Below are 16640 nucleotides of genomic sequence, written 5' to 3'. Positions count from 1 at the left end.
AACGCAGGCTACCCTCCAGTAAACCTCTCATAAGCTCCTCTCTGCTACCTACTCACACTCCAAGTAATTCATAGTAGTAGTAACTTCTAGGCTAAGGCATCACAAATCAGGTCACTCTAATCCTAAATTCTAGCATGCATAACACATCTCATAACACATAACGTAAGGGTATTTTGGGAAATCACCGTTCGGGCACTGGCTGATTGTACACACTGCTCTTTTCCACTTCCTCTTGAAATCTTTTACTCGTTTTTGAAAAATCATTTCTTTTTGAAAACTTTTCTCAAATCCTCAGTTTGAGTCCATATATGCCCGAATGTGTATCCGAATCCCTCAAACCAAGGCTCTGATACCAACTTGTAACGACATGATTTTTTTAAAAACAAATTCGTAAATTTTAAAACTCATAAAGCATATGTCTCATCATAAATTCTCAAAAACAACCAACAAGTTTTCAACACAATTATTCAAATCCAAGATCCTCTAACATGTTCCATCTCGACTGTATGTGTGTGTACAATCATACCGGCGCCTTCCCGTTATCTCCCGAGGTACCTGAAACACATAAATCATAACACGGTAAGCACGAATGCTTAGTGAGTTTCCCAAAATACCACATACAAAAAATTTGCCACTCGAGGCTATACTCTGTAGGACCCTCCGACCCATGTGTCTCAGCAGGACCCTCTAGTCCCATAGCTCGTTGGACCATCTGGTCCGGTCTAGCTCATTGGACCCTCCGGTCCGATCTGATTGAGAACCCTTTGGCCTCATAGTTCGTTGGAACCTACGGTCCGGTCTAAGAAATAGTAATATAGCATACAATACACATCACACACTCATGCATAACTCAACAAGCACATAATACCCTCTAGTCACACATAACTACCACTCTAGGTAATGTATAGTGAGAAGACTCATGTCGAACTATCTCGGAATAATTTTGGACTGAAATCTCAGGTCTAGCCCCCCACCTAATACACACAAACGAAATTCTCATTTAATAATAGCACTCATTAAGCTAGACAACCCTCCCTATGTTCTCACAGAAGGGTAAAAGACCATTTTTACCCCGTCATGAGTCCAAAAGTCCACTTGTTGACCAAACCCTAAAAGTCAACAAAAGTAAACGTTTGTGAGTACACTACGCGTACCAGATCCTTACGCTGGGCGTACTCGACCGCTACGCAGTTATCAGGCTGCTTGACCCCTACGCCCCGCGTACTGGGATTTACGCTCGGCGTACATCCCAGTTCTACTTTTATCTAACTTATGGTCTTAATCAGTTAAGACCTTAGCTCAAAATACAAATCTGGACCCCCTACAGTCTCTTAATCCATAAAGTCGAAGACTTTTTGCCTTTGCATGGCTGGTTTGGATTCAAACACTCAAAACCTTCATCCTTTTTCTTCCTTAAGCTCATATCCCATGCATGGCTAGTTCTTAATGACCAAGTTTAGACTTTTATGACCTTATAACACGAAATACACTAGTAAGGTACATATCTCAGTTCTTAGGGCTCATCAACTCACAAAGCCATCAATTTTTGGGACAAAAACCCTAAAACACCCCATATATGTACACACAACAGAAAAGGAAGAAAGTTTGAAGCTTTATACCTCCAAATGAAGCTTCCCACACTGCTAAGCTCAGATCTAAGTGCTTGGTCTCTTACTCCTTCTTCTCCAAAGCTTCCTTTCCACTCCTAAAGCTCAAGAACACACTAACAAACTCTCAAAGGCACTCTCTAGATACAAGAACGAGGATTAGGGCTTTGGATGGATAAGTCTCTGGAAATGGTGGCCAACAATGAGGCCATAACGGTCTTTAAATAGGGGGCTCATTTAGAATTAGGGTTTCATTATGGGCCTAGTATGCCCCGCGTACTGGGCAACCTCCACGTCATGAATACGCTCACGAGTACACGCGGCGTACTCTCTATTACGCCCAACGTACTCGATTATCACACAAACTACTCGAGGGCTAAAGTTGACAACTTAAGGAAAGAAGAAGGACCAAGGAAATATACATGATTCCTAGATGTTACAACTCTATAAATATTAAGTATCAAACTACACTCACACATAGTAAAGATATTATTATGTTTATAGTAAAAACATAATAGTAAATAGTAGAAGATAAGAACGACAGGACAGGGAAAAGGTGAGGTGAGTGTTTTAGAACTAGGTGGTGATGGGGTAATGGTGATGGTTGGAAAGGAGTAACGATGGAAGGCGTGGGTGTTGGAGTGGCATTGGGAAGTGGAATAGGGGTGGAGGCAAAGAAAGGGGGTCGTAGGGATGGATGTGCAGAATGTAATAGGTTCTTGTTTATAGGAGGGAAGGAAATATTATGTTATGGTTTTTACTAATGAACTCCATCAAACCATTTTCAATTTCTTGGTCTCTTCTAACCTATAATTTTAGCAAGGAGAATTTTTTTTCTTTTCAATAACTCGTATTTTATGAGTTATATGTTATCAAATTCTTATCCATGCTATTTTTTCAAGAGACACAAATTGAATGTGTTGCATATATTGCTAGAAATAAGGGATGAACGAATTGCTTGAATTCTTTAAAAGTCGTGATTCACTGTAAAATTGAAGTATTTCGATGGTACAAAGCAAACACTTAATTGGATAAAATTCAGAGATTACAAAATCAGAGAATGTATGTGAAATATTCTTGAAGAAGTGTACCAGAAAAATGACCAAAAATGACTATATGATTCTTGTCTGAAAACTGTCACAAGACAGTTTCAAACTGTCATAAAAATTGCCAAAACCTATCATAAAATCAGATCTTAGAAAAAAGGTCAAAACCTGTCACAAAAATATCCAGCTAGGGGGGCCTTGGACCCCGACAAGGGTTGCCGCATCTTGACCCCGCTCCTAAGAGCGCTTCCCCCGAACCCTCATTCGTTCAGGGTCTTCGCCCTTAAAAAGCAGTGTACTTTGAATTTGAAAACTTAAACAAATGTGCACTCCATATCATCTTAACTTGTTCAATATTTAACAAGATCACTTTTAGTCAACAAATTTAATCCTATATATACATATATTAAAAGTCTTAGCGCTTATCGTTTTGAGTCATAAGTAATCTCACTACATACATTCTCTTTCAATTAGTATATGTGGACAAAATCTTCGTATACTATCCTATTTCAATCCTATACGATAACAACAATACATTCAGGGTCTAAAATGAGGTCATCACCGAACTGTGACGAACGCCTCTGCACCAACACTGAACATTTGTGTTGAAAGCCCATACCATGTATTTGATGACGTGATAAAAAAAATTAGTGCAGGAAACGCAAATGCCCAAACTCGACTCATCAGCCGATGGTTGTAGCTAACAACCAGTGGAGAGATGTCAACTCGTATAAGTATGCGATCATGAACTTATACTTGACGTTCCTCGTTCCATACGAATTAACAGTTATGACACAGAGGACTTTCTGCTAAGATGTACAGTCTTAGTGTGATTACAAAGCCATAGCCCATGCAGCTTAGGAAATGATCCTAACTCATAAAGCTTTTAGAACAAATGTAGCTCAGTTAGACCCCCCCCCCCCCCCCCAGTGGGTATGATGGATCCTAACAATATATTTAGGCATCCTAATTCTAAACTTCGCGTTATAAGGTTTTTGAATACTTATAACTTTATTGTTTAAGAATAATATTTGATCGAAGTGTTTTAGTGTTTGAGGTTCGTAAGACTTAACATCTTTCCAAATTTTATTATCTGTCGTGACGAAATTTGGACAGCATAACGGCTATTTTGATAATATTTTCTAGGTTTCAACCAATATGCAACCAACAATTACAATAATATTTATAATTTACGTGATTAAAACATTATAATATGTCGCAAATAACAACTCTTAAGTTCTAAAATCAATCATGTTATTGATCGCAATAAAATCCATAACTTAGTAGAATGAGTTATATTTTTATATTTAATATAAAAATATATTAATAAATTTTACATTCATTTTTACATAACTTATATATATTAAAATTTTATTTTCAACAATTTAAACTATTGATTATATATTTTCATAATCTTGGTCTTTCCGTCAAATAGGACAGTGTACTTTCGTTTTATATTCGAATAATATTTTTGGGCATTGGTATATCTTTTCATACTACCAGTCGATGCTTTAACTCATACATATAAAATCATCATATTTATTACTTTTAATCTTGACTTGTGTTATCATAGCAATCCATCCAAAATCTTGTGATTTTTAATGTTATTAATTAATATATCACAGCAAAGGATAATTATGTCATTTATAGCATTCTACTTTAACTTATATGATTTATACATTTTAGATTACTAATTCATAAACTTTCGACCAATAATAGAATATGATGGTATTTTGTGTATAAAACATGAAAATTATCAAAACTTTACTAGACACACATGTATTCTCCCCCAAATATCAATACAGTAACAGAGGGGCCGTAGAAACTTACATTTGATGCGTGATCTCGATCCTGATTCTCTTTTTGGTGAAGCTTCACGTGAGAAGTCGCAACATAACAATTCTTGGACTTTCAAACGTTTCCAGGCCTATTTGGTAATGTTTTAAACTAAACGGACTTGTTTTCAAATATTTTATATTTAAAAGAAAAGGTTATTTTGTAATTTATTTTACACAAGGGACTGATCTTAGGAGAATTATATCTAAAAAGAACCATTTTTATAATGTAGTAATCAAATGGGACCTACTGTTAAAGGTTTATGTCGAATGTTGATTTATGATTTAAAGTTATAATTGTAGGGACCGTTTTTGCCAATTGATACCAAATTTTGGGTAAAAGGAATTGACGCGGCCATCCTCTTCATTCGTTCATCAAATAGAGTCAAGGAAATGGGGAAAAGATCGAGCAACGATCAACGGGTGTGAAGGGTCCCATCTCCGGTGACGATCGAGTAATTCACATGTAGGGGCGTCGACAGATGGCTTTCGTCGGCGTCTTCTTCTTCTTCTTCTTCTTCTTCTGGTTCGATTGGTAGCGAACACAAAAGGGAAAAGAATGGTGGTTCTATGGTGGTGTCGACGAACCAAAGGGAAAGAAATCGAAGTCTATGGTGGTGGCGCTTGGTCCGACAGTTCAACAAAAAGGAACGGACCGTATCTAGAATTTTCTGGAGTACTCGAGAAGTTTATGGAGTATGCTAGTTTGATCCAGAATATCCTAAAGCGTCCTAGAATTCTCTAGAACATCGAAGACTTATCTTGATTTTATAGAATCATGGATACATGTAAATATCTAGATAGATTATTCTAGAATAGTCTTGTATACAAAAATAGGTAGTAGCATCTAAAATATTCCAATGAGGAGGTGTAATGACCCTATAAATAGGGGTGTAGCCATTTATTCCAGGATCATTGTAAGTTGTCTTGTATTCTCTTGAATTCGTATAATAGAAGCTCTCTTTCGTTTGTGGCAATTCGCAACCTTTGTCTCTTGCTTTCCAAGTCCATAGTACATCGTTGAGGAATCGTAGTAAGCCTGGCTTAGTAGAAGAAACACTAAGTGGCACACGGTGATCGAGTAGTCCAGTGACACGTGGTATTAGCGCACAGAGTTCGTGCAAGCAGAAGATTGTAGCTATGGAAGGAGGAAGTAGTGAAGCAGCCAACGTGCCCCCTATCGTCTAAGAGAAAGGAAGAAAGTCCAAGAAGAGGGATCAGTCGATAGACGCCATGGCAAGATTAGAAAACAAGCTTACAAGGGTAGAAATTAACGTCAGTGAGATCCTTGAATAGAAGAATACTGTCGAGCAATCCATTGGTGATATTAATGACACGTGTGATGGAATGAAGGAGTCCATCAAGATCATCAAGGAAGAAGTCCTTGGATTGATCAAAACCTTGTGAAACGAGTTTTGAGAGAAGATATGTACTTTAGAAGCTGAAGTAAATTTATGCAAGGCGGCTATTGCTGGGGGAGCTATTGTGAAAACCACATAACACACGGAAGCACCGAAACCGCTGAAGTACGGAGGTAAGCGTGATCCTAAACAACTTGATGGATTTTTATGGACCCTAGAATGCTATGCTATTTCAACGCTATCAGAGTAAAGTATGACAAGTCCAAGATAGACACGGTCATCCTTTACTTATGTAAAAATGCCACTCTATGGTGGAGGCAGAAGCATGGGGACATCGAGAAAGGTCTTTATGTCATCGATACATGGGAAGAGTTTAAGAAGAAACTCAAGAAAAAAATTTGTACTCACAGTGCTGAAGATGTAGCCATGAAGAAACTTAGAGGACTCAAGCATGTCGGGTCAATTAAAGACTATGTGGCAGAATTCAGTGCTTTGAAGGAAAAGTTGTTTTACTTCCAAGACGGACTACAATCTTGGGCTTACAATGAGCTAAAGAGGAGGAACATCCAAGATGTCAATGAAGCAATAGTTGTGGCGGAAGACCTTATGGACTTTCGAAGAGATGCTCCGGCCAAAAGGACGAGTGGGGGATATAAACTAACACCACGACCACCATAAAGAGATGATAGGCTTGTTGCCAAACCCCCAACTTTCAAAGGAAAGGGGGTTGAAACAGGACCCCGGAAGGAGGTGAAGTGTTACCTATGTGACAGACCCCATCTAATAAGGGATTGTCCAAAGAAGAAAAACTTCAATGCCATGGTATTTGAAGATGAAAGTGAAGAAGCCCAGTTAAGCTCAATGAGACTCCTTAACTCTATGGCTAAAGAAGAAACTGAGACGGATAAGGGAAACAGAAAAAGGGATGTGATCTAATGTTAGTCAATGCCAAGCTGAACGAAGAACATGTTAAAACCCTGATTGACACATGTGTGTCTCATAACTTCCTATCTGAAAACGAGGCCAAGAAGATGAATATTCAATATACAAAAGAGATAGGATGGTTGAAAGCAATAAACTCTCCATCCAAACCTATCCTTGGAGTTGCTCATCAAATTTCGAACAAGATTGGAGGATGGAAAGGCGCGATCGATTTAATAATAGTGCCCATGAATGATTATCGACTAGTGCTAGGAATGGAATTCCTAGATGAGGTATGCCTTTCTCGTTTGAAGAACAAACCATGCGTATAACTAAGGTTTTGACAGTATATATTATACCTATAGAAAGGAACAAGGCAGAGTCTCGAACCCTATCAGCCATGCAACTTAATAAGGGACTCCGAAAAGGTGAAATGACTTTCTTGGAGACACTCAAAGAGAACGACCACACATCCTAAACAGAAGTACCCACAGAGATAAAGAATGTGATTGAAGAATTCAAAGATGTGATGCCGCCAGATTTGCCGAAGAAGCTACCTCCTAGGCGAGAGGTAGATATTGAGATAGAATTGGAACCGGGAGCAATACCACCAGCGATGAGGCCTTGTCGAATGGCACCCCCTGAGTTGGAAGAACTTAAGAAACAATTGAAAGAGCTACTAGACACCGGATTCATAAGGCCTTCAAAGGCCCCGTTCGGAGCAATGGTGTTGTTCCAAAAGAAGCATGATGGCAGCTTGAGAATGTGTATCGACTACCGAGCATTAAACAAAGTAACGATGAAAAACAAGTAACCCATTCCTATAGTGGTAGATCTTTTCTACCGACTAGTAAAGGCACGATGGTTCTCGAAGCTAGACCTGAGATCCAGATACTGGCAAGTACGTATCGCAGAAGGAGATGAACCAAAGACAACATGCATAACAAGGTATAGATCATTCGAGTTCTTAGTAATGCCCTTTGGATTAACCAACGCACCTACCATATTTTGCACCTTAATGAATAAGATCTTCAATCCCTTCTTGGACAAATTCGTTGTTGTGTATTTGGACGACAATGTAGTGTACTCAGAGTCATTGGAATAGCACATTGATCATTTATGCTCATTCTTCCGAGTACTCTAGGAAAACCAACTATATGTCAAGATGCAGAAGTGCTCCTTTGTCCAACCTGAAGTATCATTTCTAGAGCACAAGATTCTTGACGGAAGGATCCATATGGATGAAAGGAAAGTACAAGCCATCGCTGAGTGGGAGCCACCTAAGAATGATTCAACTTACGATCATTCTTGGGCCTAATAAACTACTATCGCAGATTCATCTCAAGGTACTCGGCTAGAGCTACGCCACTAACCAACCTTATTAAAAAGAAAGCAATCTGGGAATGGACCGAGAAATGTCAAAGAACATTTGATGACTTAAAGAACGTAGTCACGAAATAACCTGTCTTGAAGCTTCCAGATTTCTCCAAACCCTTTTTAGTAAAAACTGACACGTCAGACTTTGCGATAGGAGGAGTCCTGATACAAGAAGAACATCCGATGGCCTCCGAGAGTCGAAAATTGAATGAGACAGAACAAAGGTATCCTGTACACGATAAGGAAATGACAGCAATCATCCTTTGTCTTTGGGTATGGAGGCATTATTTTCTTGGAAGTCGGTTCATAAATCAAATTGATAATGTGGCCACCAGTTACTTTCAAAATCAAAGGAAACTCAGTCCCAAGAAAGCACGTTGGCAAGATTTTCTACCGGAGTTTGATTATATCATGGAGTACAAGCCCAAAAAATCCAATGTTGTTGCTGACGCTTTAAGTCGCAAGGCAGAACTAGCAACTCTCACCCTGGTGACATGTAACCTTGTTGATAGAATAAAAGAAGGGTTGAGCCACGACCCACTAGCCAAGATCTTGATGGAGATGCTTAGAGAGGGCAAGACAAGAAAATTTTGGGTTGAAGAAGGACTCCTACTCACAGTTGGTAACCACATGTATGTTCCGAAATGGGACTCCTAACTCGAAGATATGGGGGGCCCTACAAGACTGTTGAAAAGGTCGGGACACGGTCATACAAACTCGAGTTACCATATAACTTGAAGATCCATCCCGTATTCCACATAAGTCTCCTCAAACAATACAATTGAGACAAGGAGGATCCATCTAGAAGCGTATCACATTGTGCCCCAGTCGCCAATGGCGTCTCGTATGATAAGGAGATGGATGAAATCTTAACCGACATAGTGGTTTGTAAAAGAGGATTACCTAACCGGACAGATTATTACATACGATGGAAAGGATCACCCGAGAGCGAATCCAATTAGGAGCGAGAACAAGATTTATGGCAGTTCCATGACAAGACCGATGCTTATCGAACTAAAGCTTGATGAGGACGTCAAGGACTTTGGTGGGGGAGGGTGTCACGGACCGTATCTAGAATTTTCCAGACTACTCGAGAAGTTGATAGAGTATGTTAGTTTGATCCAGAATATCCTAAAGCATCCTAGAATTCTCTAGGACATCAAAGACTTATCTTGATTTTATAGAATCATGGATACATGTAAATATTTAGATAGATTATTCTAGAATAGTCTTGTATAAAGAAATAGGTAGTAGCATCTAGAATATTCCGATGAGGAGCTATAATGACCCTATAAATAGGGGTGTAGCCATTTGTTCCAGGATCATCGGAAGCTATCTTGTATTCTCTTGAATTCGTATAATAGAAGCTCTCGTTCATTTGTAGTAATTCTCAACCTTTGTCTCTTGCTTTCCAAGTCCTTAGTACATCATCGAGGAATCGTAGTAAGCCTGACTTAGTAGAAGAAACACCAAGTGGCACACAGTGATCGAGTAGTCCCGTGACAGGTGGCGATGGTTCCTTGGCTCGCCGACAGTCGTCCTCGATGCACGAAGTCCCCAGCGGGACTATTTTAATCTCCGGTAAGTGGCAACAGTCAATAATTAGGATGTTTGTCAGGTTTGTTTGACAAGTACCAGGGATGAACAGGGGAGTCTTCACCTTCGTGGATTACTTCAGTAATCAAAAGAGGTGGTTGGAATAGAGGCAACAAAAAAACTCAGCCTTGTGGTGGTTCATCTGTGGTGGTGAGAGGGTTGCAGTCGGCGTCTCCGACGAGCCCACTGTGGTTTCTTTTCTGATCATCGGTAGTGAAGGAACATGAGGGGGTATTGTGTGGTTTCTTTGAGTTCATAGGGGATTTGCATTGTTGTTCACATCAACAGGAACATTAGAGGAAAGAGAGAGGTTGTTGCCTCTTTGATTTTCACCGGAAAATAACACTTATGGTGGTGATTTCTTGGCATAAAAAATGTAGAAGAAGGGATAGAGAAAGGAGAGTGTGATGAGTATCAGGAACGCTTTGAAGGTGTACCATCAATCTCGAATGACACATGATCCGATCTCCATAGATTTCAGTAGATTTTAACATAGACTTTACTATATTTTTGAAACGTATTATAGATTAATTTGTAAGATGTACATATACATGTATGTATTTGGAGGGTTAGTAATATTTTGTACATTCATGAGTATTGTATATAACACCATATTTAAAGTAAGTTTTTAATAGTTTTATAGGTTATAGGAAACTATTAAGAAGGTGCACAATCAAATACAATGTAATTTCTTGTGATGCAATTCTCCGATTCTCGATTCTCGTGTCATTGACCTCGACTTCGTAATATTTTTATGAAATTGCATGTTGGTTGTTCTGGTCTTGGTGATTTCAAAAATGCAAACGGATTTCAATTCTGATATACCAAACTTCGTGAATTTATGTTTAAAGTTTCGCGATTAATTGGTTTGGATTCGATAGATTTTTACGAATCTGATTTTGGTCGAGGTCAAAAATATTATAAAAATATAATAAAATAATAGACTGTAGTCTGAATTCAAAAACGTGCTCAAAAGTGATTTTCAAGGTTTGTAGCTATTCCAAACAAAGCAGTGCACGGTCCGTTTCGGAAAAAACAGATAAATACTAATTTTTATAACTTTAAAGAGGTATAACTTTCTAATACGACATCCGTTTTGGACGTTCATAATCTATTTGATTTTATTATCCATAACTCTCCGATATACTTAATGCATAAAATTTATTTTTAACGCCACAATTAGATTTAATTTTTGTTGATTTTTTATTCAATATTCAATGATAGGCGGTTTAAGCAGTTTGGGATGTTCTAAAATAATTTATAAAAATAAGATATTTACTATACATTATAAACATAAAATTACGCACAATAGGTCATTAATACTTAGCGGTTTGTGGTGGTTTGATCGTCGTACTCTAACCGATTTTTACCAATTGTTATATTAAAAGTTGTAGATGAGTTTTTTTGCTAAAACTAAAAAAAACGTCCTTGGGTGAAGCCCAGAATCACCACCTAGTTAATGATAAATAACAAATATTAACAAATATCAATAATCATGGTAATAGCATATAAAATGGTATAAAACAAAAAATGTGTTAAAGGGGCTAGATGTAAAAGATAGAAGTGTATGGACCAAAGTGGAATACAAAAGTTTGACATAACCGGAAAATTAGTTATAGTCGATCATAAGGACCTAACTGGAACATAAAAATTTTCCGACTAACCCCAAACAATGATCAAAGTTGCTTAGAATATTTCATATTTTACTCTTTTGGTTTTGTTAAGTGGTCAAACTAGTGCTACCATGCTCCCTTAATGATCTCTTAAGTTTTAAGCATACCCAAAATCTTGACATTAAGGTGCATTATATTATTTCGTACATTAAAGCTCATGCCACTTATATGCAATATCATTTTTTTTTTATTTGGACAAAATTGTGTTCATTACATATGTGTACAAAGAACCAGATGAACAATGTAGAAATTAACCGACAACATTTGTGCCCCTTCCCAGATCTCCTTGTGTTTTCTTCTTCATCATCACCAAATCGATGTCATTTTCCCTATGAACGTTATCAATATTGTCATTAAAAATTGTCTTGTATACTTTCAACCATAGTTGTTAAGATTCCGATTTGATCTTAAGATCTTATGTTCATAAGATTTCACAAGCAAAAATCAATCTCGATCACACAATGAACTTTCTAAAGTAAGGTCTATAAGGGGGTCTTAGGACTTGGATGTTAAGATTTGAATCCGATCTGATCCCACTTATTTAGTCATTTTAGATAGTCAAGCCTCAAACATTCATCCGCTCAACTTAAAATCAAGCATTAGAGATCGAAAGAAGTCTTGTAGAGACCACCATCACTTCATCTATTCAACTCAAGTTACGTAGAGTATCATGAAAAATCAGAGCTTCACTTTAGGATGTTAAAATCAAAGTCATATTTTTCATCTTCACCTTATTTGCAATCGTTGCTTGATTCACAAGTCGTTGCTGCTTCATTCTTCGCCAGCCACCATAGCCACCGTTCTTGTTGAAATCGATGGATATAAATCAAACTTATAAATCATTTGATGTATACATAGCTCAATCCAGAAATCATTCAATTGATAAATATTTAAAAATTCATACCATGACTTCAACTAAAGTTACAGCTGAGACAAGAACTTGGGGCGATGGATGTTTGTAGGTTTGTTGGAAAACTTGTTTCCTGTTCACTGATTTAGCCTATTGGCATGTTTGTGATATAGAAGTTGAATTTTGGGGAAAAAAACATCCCTACAACTCCTTAATTTCTTCCTAAAGTCTTTGTTTTTTTTGCATGTAACGCGATGCGAATGTTGAATTTTAGGGCAAAACTAAGTCAGTGGTACGACAAAAAGTGTGCAACCACCCATCATTTCCCCTATGATACCTCTTTTTTCGTTGGATGAGTTTTTTTTCGTAGTTTATCTTTAGATGTCCCATGATTTACATTCGAACCTAAAAATTAGTGTTCTTGATTCAGATAAGATGGTGGGGTTAGGGACAATTTAAGGGTATTGATTTTTTTTTTTTTTTGTTTCAGTTTCAATGCTCACAAATTTTCGTTTTGATTGGTTTTCTAGATATGAGGCTTAGAGGCATGTGGTCAAAGGAGGTAGGTGGTTTGAGGGTTTTTTTTTTAATACCACTAAAGTGGTGAATCCAAGAGAGTCTCTTTAAACCATATAAATTTAGAATTATAGTTCAAGAAACAGTGAAACACCTATGATGATGGACGGAGATGATGTTTATTGGTGGGAAAAGATGAGTAAAATAAATTTATTTTAGTAAAATAAAATATAAAAATGACTAAAAAACATTTTATATAGGACATAGATAATTCGTAAAAGTTTTAAAAACCACAAAGATTATTTGTGTAAATGTAGAAAGCACAGAGATCATTACTATATAAATTTAATAGAAATTGAAGTTGTAATCTTCGGTAAACAACATAATCCATTAATATAATTGTATCTAAAAATTATATAAAATCTTTAATTTTATACAACAATTTATAAAACTGATATTTATTATAAAATAATTTTCAGCCAAATAGATATCTAAAACCAAAAGCCGAATGATATCGTGTTTTCTTATTCTAGTTCCAACATTTAAAAAATGGTCGTTCCGGACAAATTATTTGGATACACACAATCACACATATCTTGATCATCACCTTAAACTAGGGGTGTCAAATTGGACAATCATGTTGTGTTTTTATCTGATATAACACGACATGACAATGTTTTATGCAACACGAACACAATACATTTTGATGTCGTGTTTTTTTAACTAACACGAAAACAAATCAATTAAAAAACGAAAAACATGACAAGACACGAAAAGATAACATATAATCTATTTAATTAATTCTTAATCATACATAACACGACAAACAAATATTAAATTATGTCAATTTCGTGTCAAATTTTGTAAACGAACACGACATCGTGTTTTTCACATTCAACACGAATATAACATGAACATAAGTTTAAATTACAATTCCGTCCCAATTTTGTTTGGTATCTTATATTTTTATCATGTCACCTATCCTAAATAGTAAATAAAAACATCATTTCACAAGTGAATCTCATCAAAGGAATTTGTTAATTTAAGTTTTTATTCCTCGATCCATTCTTTAATACTGGACATAACTGTTTTTTCGTATTTGATGATTAAAATAATAATATATATAAGCCTAATATCATGGTTATCAAACCAAATGCTAATATATATATATATATATATATATATATATATATATATATATACACACACTAGCTGTTTTACCCGCGCAAAGCGGCGGACAACAAATAGTTTGTTTCGATAATTAATTTTTTTCGATGGAGAATGATTATTTTCAATTCAATCATTAGTTTGTTTTAGGAAATATCTCATATTAAAAATAAAGAAAATTAATGAAATGACCAAATTATAGGGTGTTAAGTATTATTTGGATGAAAAAAAATCTGGTCAAAACCTTGGAAGAGAAGATTTATAGGAGTTTGTTTAAATTTTAATATTATTTTATTAGTGATTAGTTGTACAATTAGCTTAATGATTTGGACGTATTAAAAAAAATATTATTATTTTATTCAATCTATGTTTAGAAATAGTGGAATTTGTTTTATAAGATAGTATATATATATATATATATATATATATATATATATATATATATATATATATATATATATATATATATATAATCATGGTATTTTTTTCTTTCCTAACGAAGGTTTTCGGATCAACTTTCATACAATGATTAATCCCCCGTTGTCAACATGAGACTTTGCCTCATGCCCTGAAATTATACAGACGAACCTCCATAACCATAAGACCTGAATAGTACCAGAATTTAAGTATATATATCAATAGATCTAATCATATTTTGTATATGCCTAACCAAGTCACAAAAACTCAAATGATTAACATAATATCATGCTTATCAACACAATGCTAAAAAAAAAAAAAAAACCCTACCCAATAATGACACAATCACACAAACAACTAATTCTAAATGACGGATATTATAGAAGAGTAAGAAGACCATATATAAACAAATTAGAGCAAACAAGTCAATACAACATTATCGTATAGAAATCAGATCACATCATCTTAATTAAACGAGGACAACAATTCTACAACACAATTTCTTAACTTATGCAATTATTAAACACACTTAATACTCATAATATATTAGCAGCTCTGTAAATCCTTAACCACTAATGTCAATGGATTTCACTTCCGGCTTCTTCTCTTCCGCCTTGGGCACGGTCACTGTCAGCACGCCGTTCTCCATGCTAGCTTTCACCTCTTCCAGTTTTGCACTTTCCGGCAGCCTGAACCTCCTCAAGAACTTCCCGGAGCTCCTCTCAACCCTATGCCACTTGTCGTTCTTCTCTTCATGTTCCCTGCTCCTCTCTCCGCTGATCTGCAACACCCTTCCTTCTTCAACCTCCACCTTCACCTCCTCTTTCTTCAGCCCAGGCAAGTCCGCTTTGAAAATGTGGGCCTCCGGCGTCTCCTTCCAGTCGATTCTGGTATTGGCGATTGCTGCTGTTTCACGTGATGATTCGGGAAGGTTGCTGAGAGCACTGGAAAGGCCCTGGAAAGGGTCCCAGATGTCGAGGGAGAAGGGATCGAATACGTTGCTCCTTCTGCCTGTAAAGAAGCTTGGAATGATCGACATGGCTGAAGCTTTTGACGATTGATCTAATATTGTGACACTATGATATCGAAAGTTCTCTTGTCTCTTGAGATGTAAGGAGGTCGACCGGTGATTATTATTTATAGGAGGGAAAAGCCGAGTGGGACAGGAATTTCTAGGCTCATCTTGAAGCTTGTGGAGAACTCGGACGTCTCAAACTCTCTAGAACTTCAAAGTGAAACATGGAGATGGGCCTCTTTGACTGGCCAAATGGATCAATAGGAATTTATATTAGGCCCATATGTAGTGGCATTTTATGATTTTACCTGGCTATTTGATTTATCTTAGAAATGAATCTAATATATAAGATTATTTTTAAACCAATCAAACCCTCTTTTACAATAATCACTTATATAGTTATATTAGTGTAGGGATGGCAAAAAAGCCCGAACCCGATGGGGAAACCCGAAACCCGATCATTTCGGGTCGGGTAACGGGTCGTTATTGGGTTTTTTATCGGGTTCGGGGCAGGGAGTGGGTTATCCTCGCCCCGACCCGCCCCGCCCCGATTATATATGTATATATATATGTGTGTGTGTGTGTGTATATATATATATATATATATATATATATATATATATATATAATGTTCAAAAAATTTTGCTGTTAATTGTACGCGTTCAAATATAAAATACTTATTGTGGACAATTTTTTTAGTTATTAACAATCTGGTGTTAATGATCATTTTTATGTGTTTTGACGTATTAAACAAAACTTAAATCAAATAATTTTTAATATAACGTCCAGTTTATTTTATTAAAGTGATGCATCATGTTTTTAATTTAAAAGAGTTGCTAGAACATGTATATTTTATAAGACATTGGGGTACCCTAAAAGAGAATAAAGATTTCGTTATCAATTGTTGTAAACCCGATAAGATACCCGAAACCCGACGGGGAAACCCGAAACCCAATGGGGCGCCCCGATAAGATACCCGAAAGTTATCGGGGCGGGTTTGGGAATCCATGCCCCGCCCCGAACCCGCCCCATTGCCATTCCTATATTAGTGTAGGGGTGAGCAAGTCAGCAAGAATGTCTTTTACTATAATCGGTTAAGCTTCATCATTTATTTCCTTTCTTTGCTATTATATATCGACGCCACATTGAAATATAATAGGGTTTCTTTTGGTAGATCATGAATTATGATTGTTAACAAGAATTCTCTTAGATCGTAGCCCATTAAGACCGAATATGGTGTACACTGTATAGAGGGGTTG

At 36.6% G+C, this 16640-nt stretch overlaps 1 protein-coding gene across 1 annotated transcript; it reads right to left on the bottom strand.

Moving 5' to 3' along the window:
- Positions 1–14777: 14777 nt before the first annotated feature.
- Positions 14778–15518, bottom strand: LOC111905718 (17.8 kDa class I heat shock protein). The gene has a single exon (XM_023901441.3). The coding sequence runs from the start codon at positions 15403–15405 to the stop codon at positions 14932–14934; it is 474 nt and encodes a 157-aa protein (XP_023757209.1). The 5' UTR covers positions 15406–15518; the 3' UTR covers positions 14778–14931.
- Between the last annotated feature and the right edge of the window lie 1122 nt (positions 15519–16640).

The sequence above is a fragment of the Lactuca sativa genome, chromosome 2 (assembly GCF_002870075.4).
Source record: "Lactuca sativa cultivar Salinas chromosome 2, Lsat_Salinas_v11, whole genome shotgun sequence".
In the NCBI taxonomy this organism is placed as follows: Eukaryota; Viridiplantae; Streptophyta; class Magnoliopsida; order Asterales; family Asteraceae; genus Lactuca; species Lactuca sativa.
The sequence above is the reverse complement of the archived record's forward strand: the minus strand, read 5'-3'. Positions and strand labels throughout refer to the sequence as shown.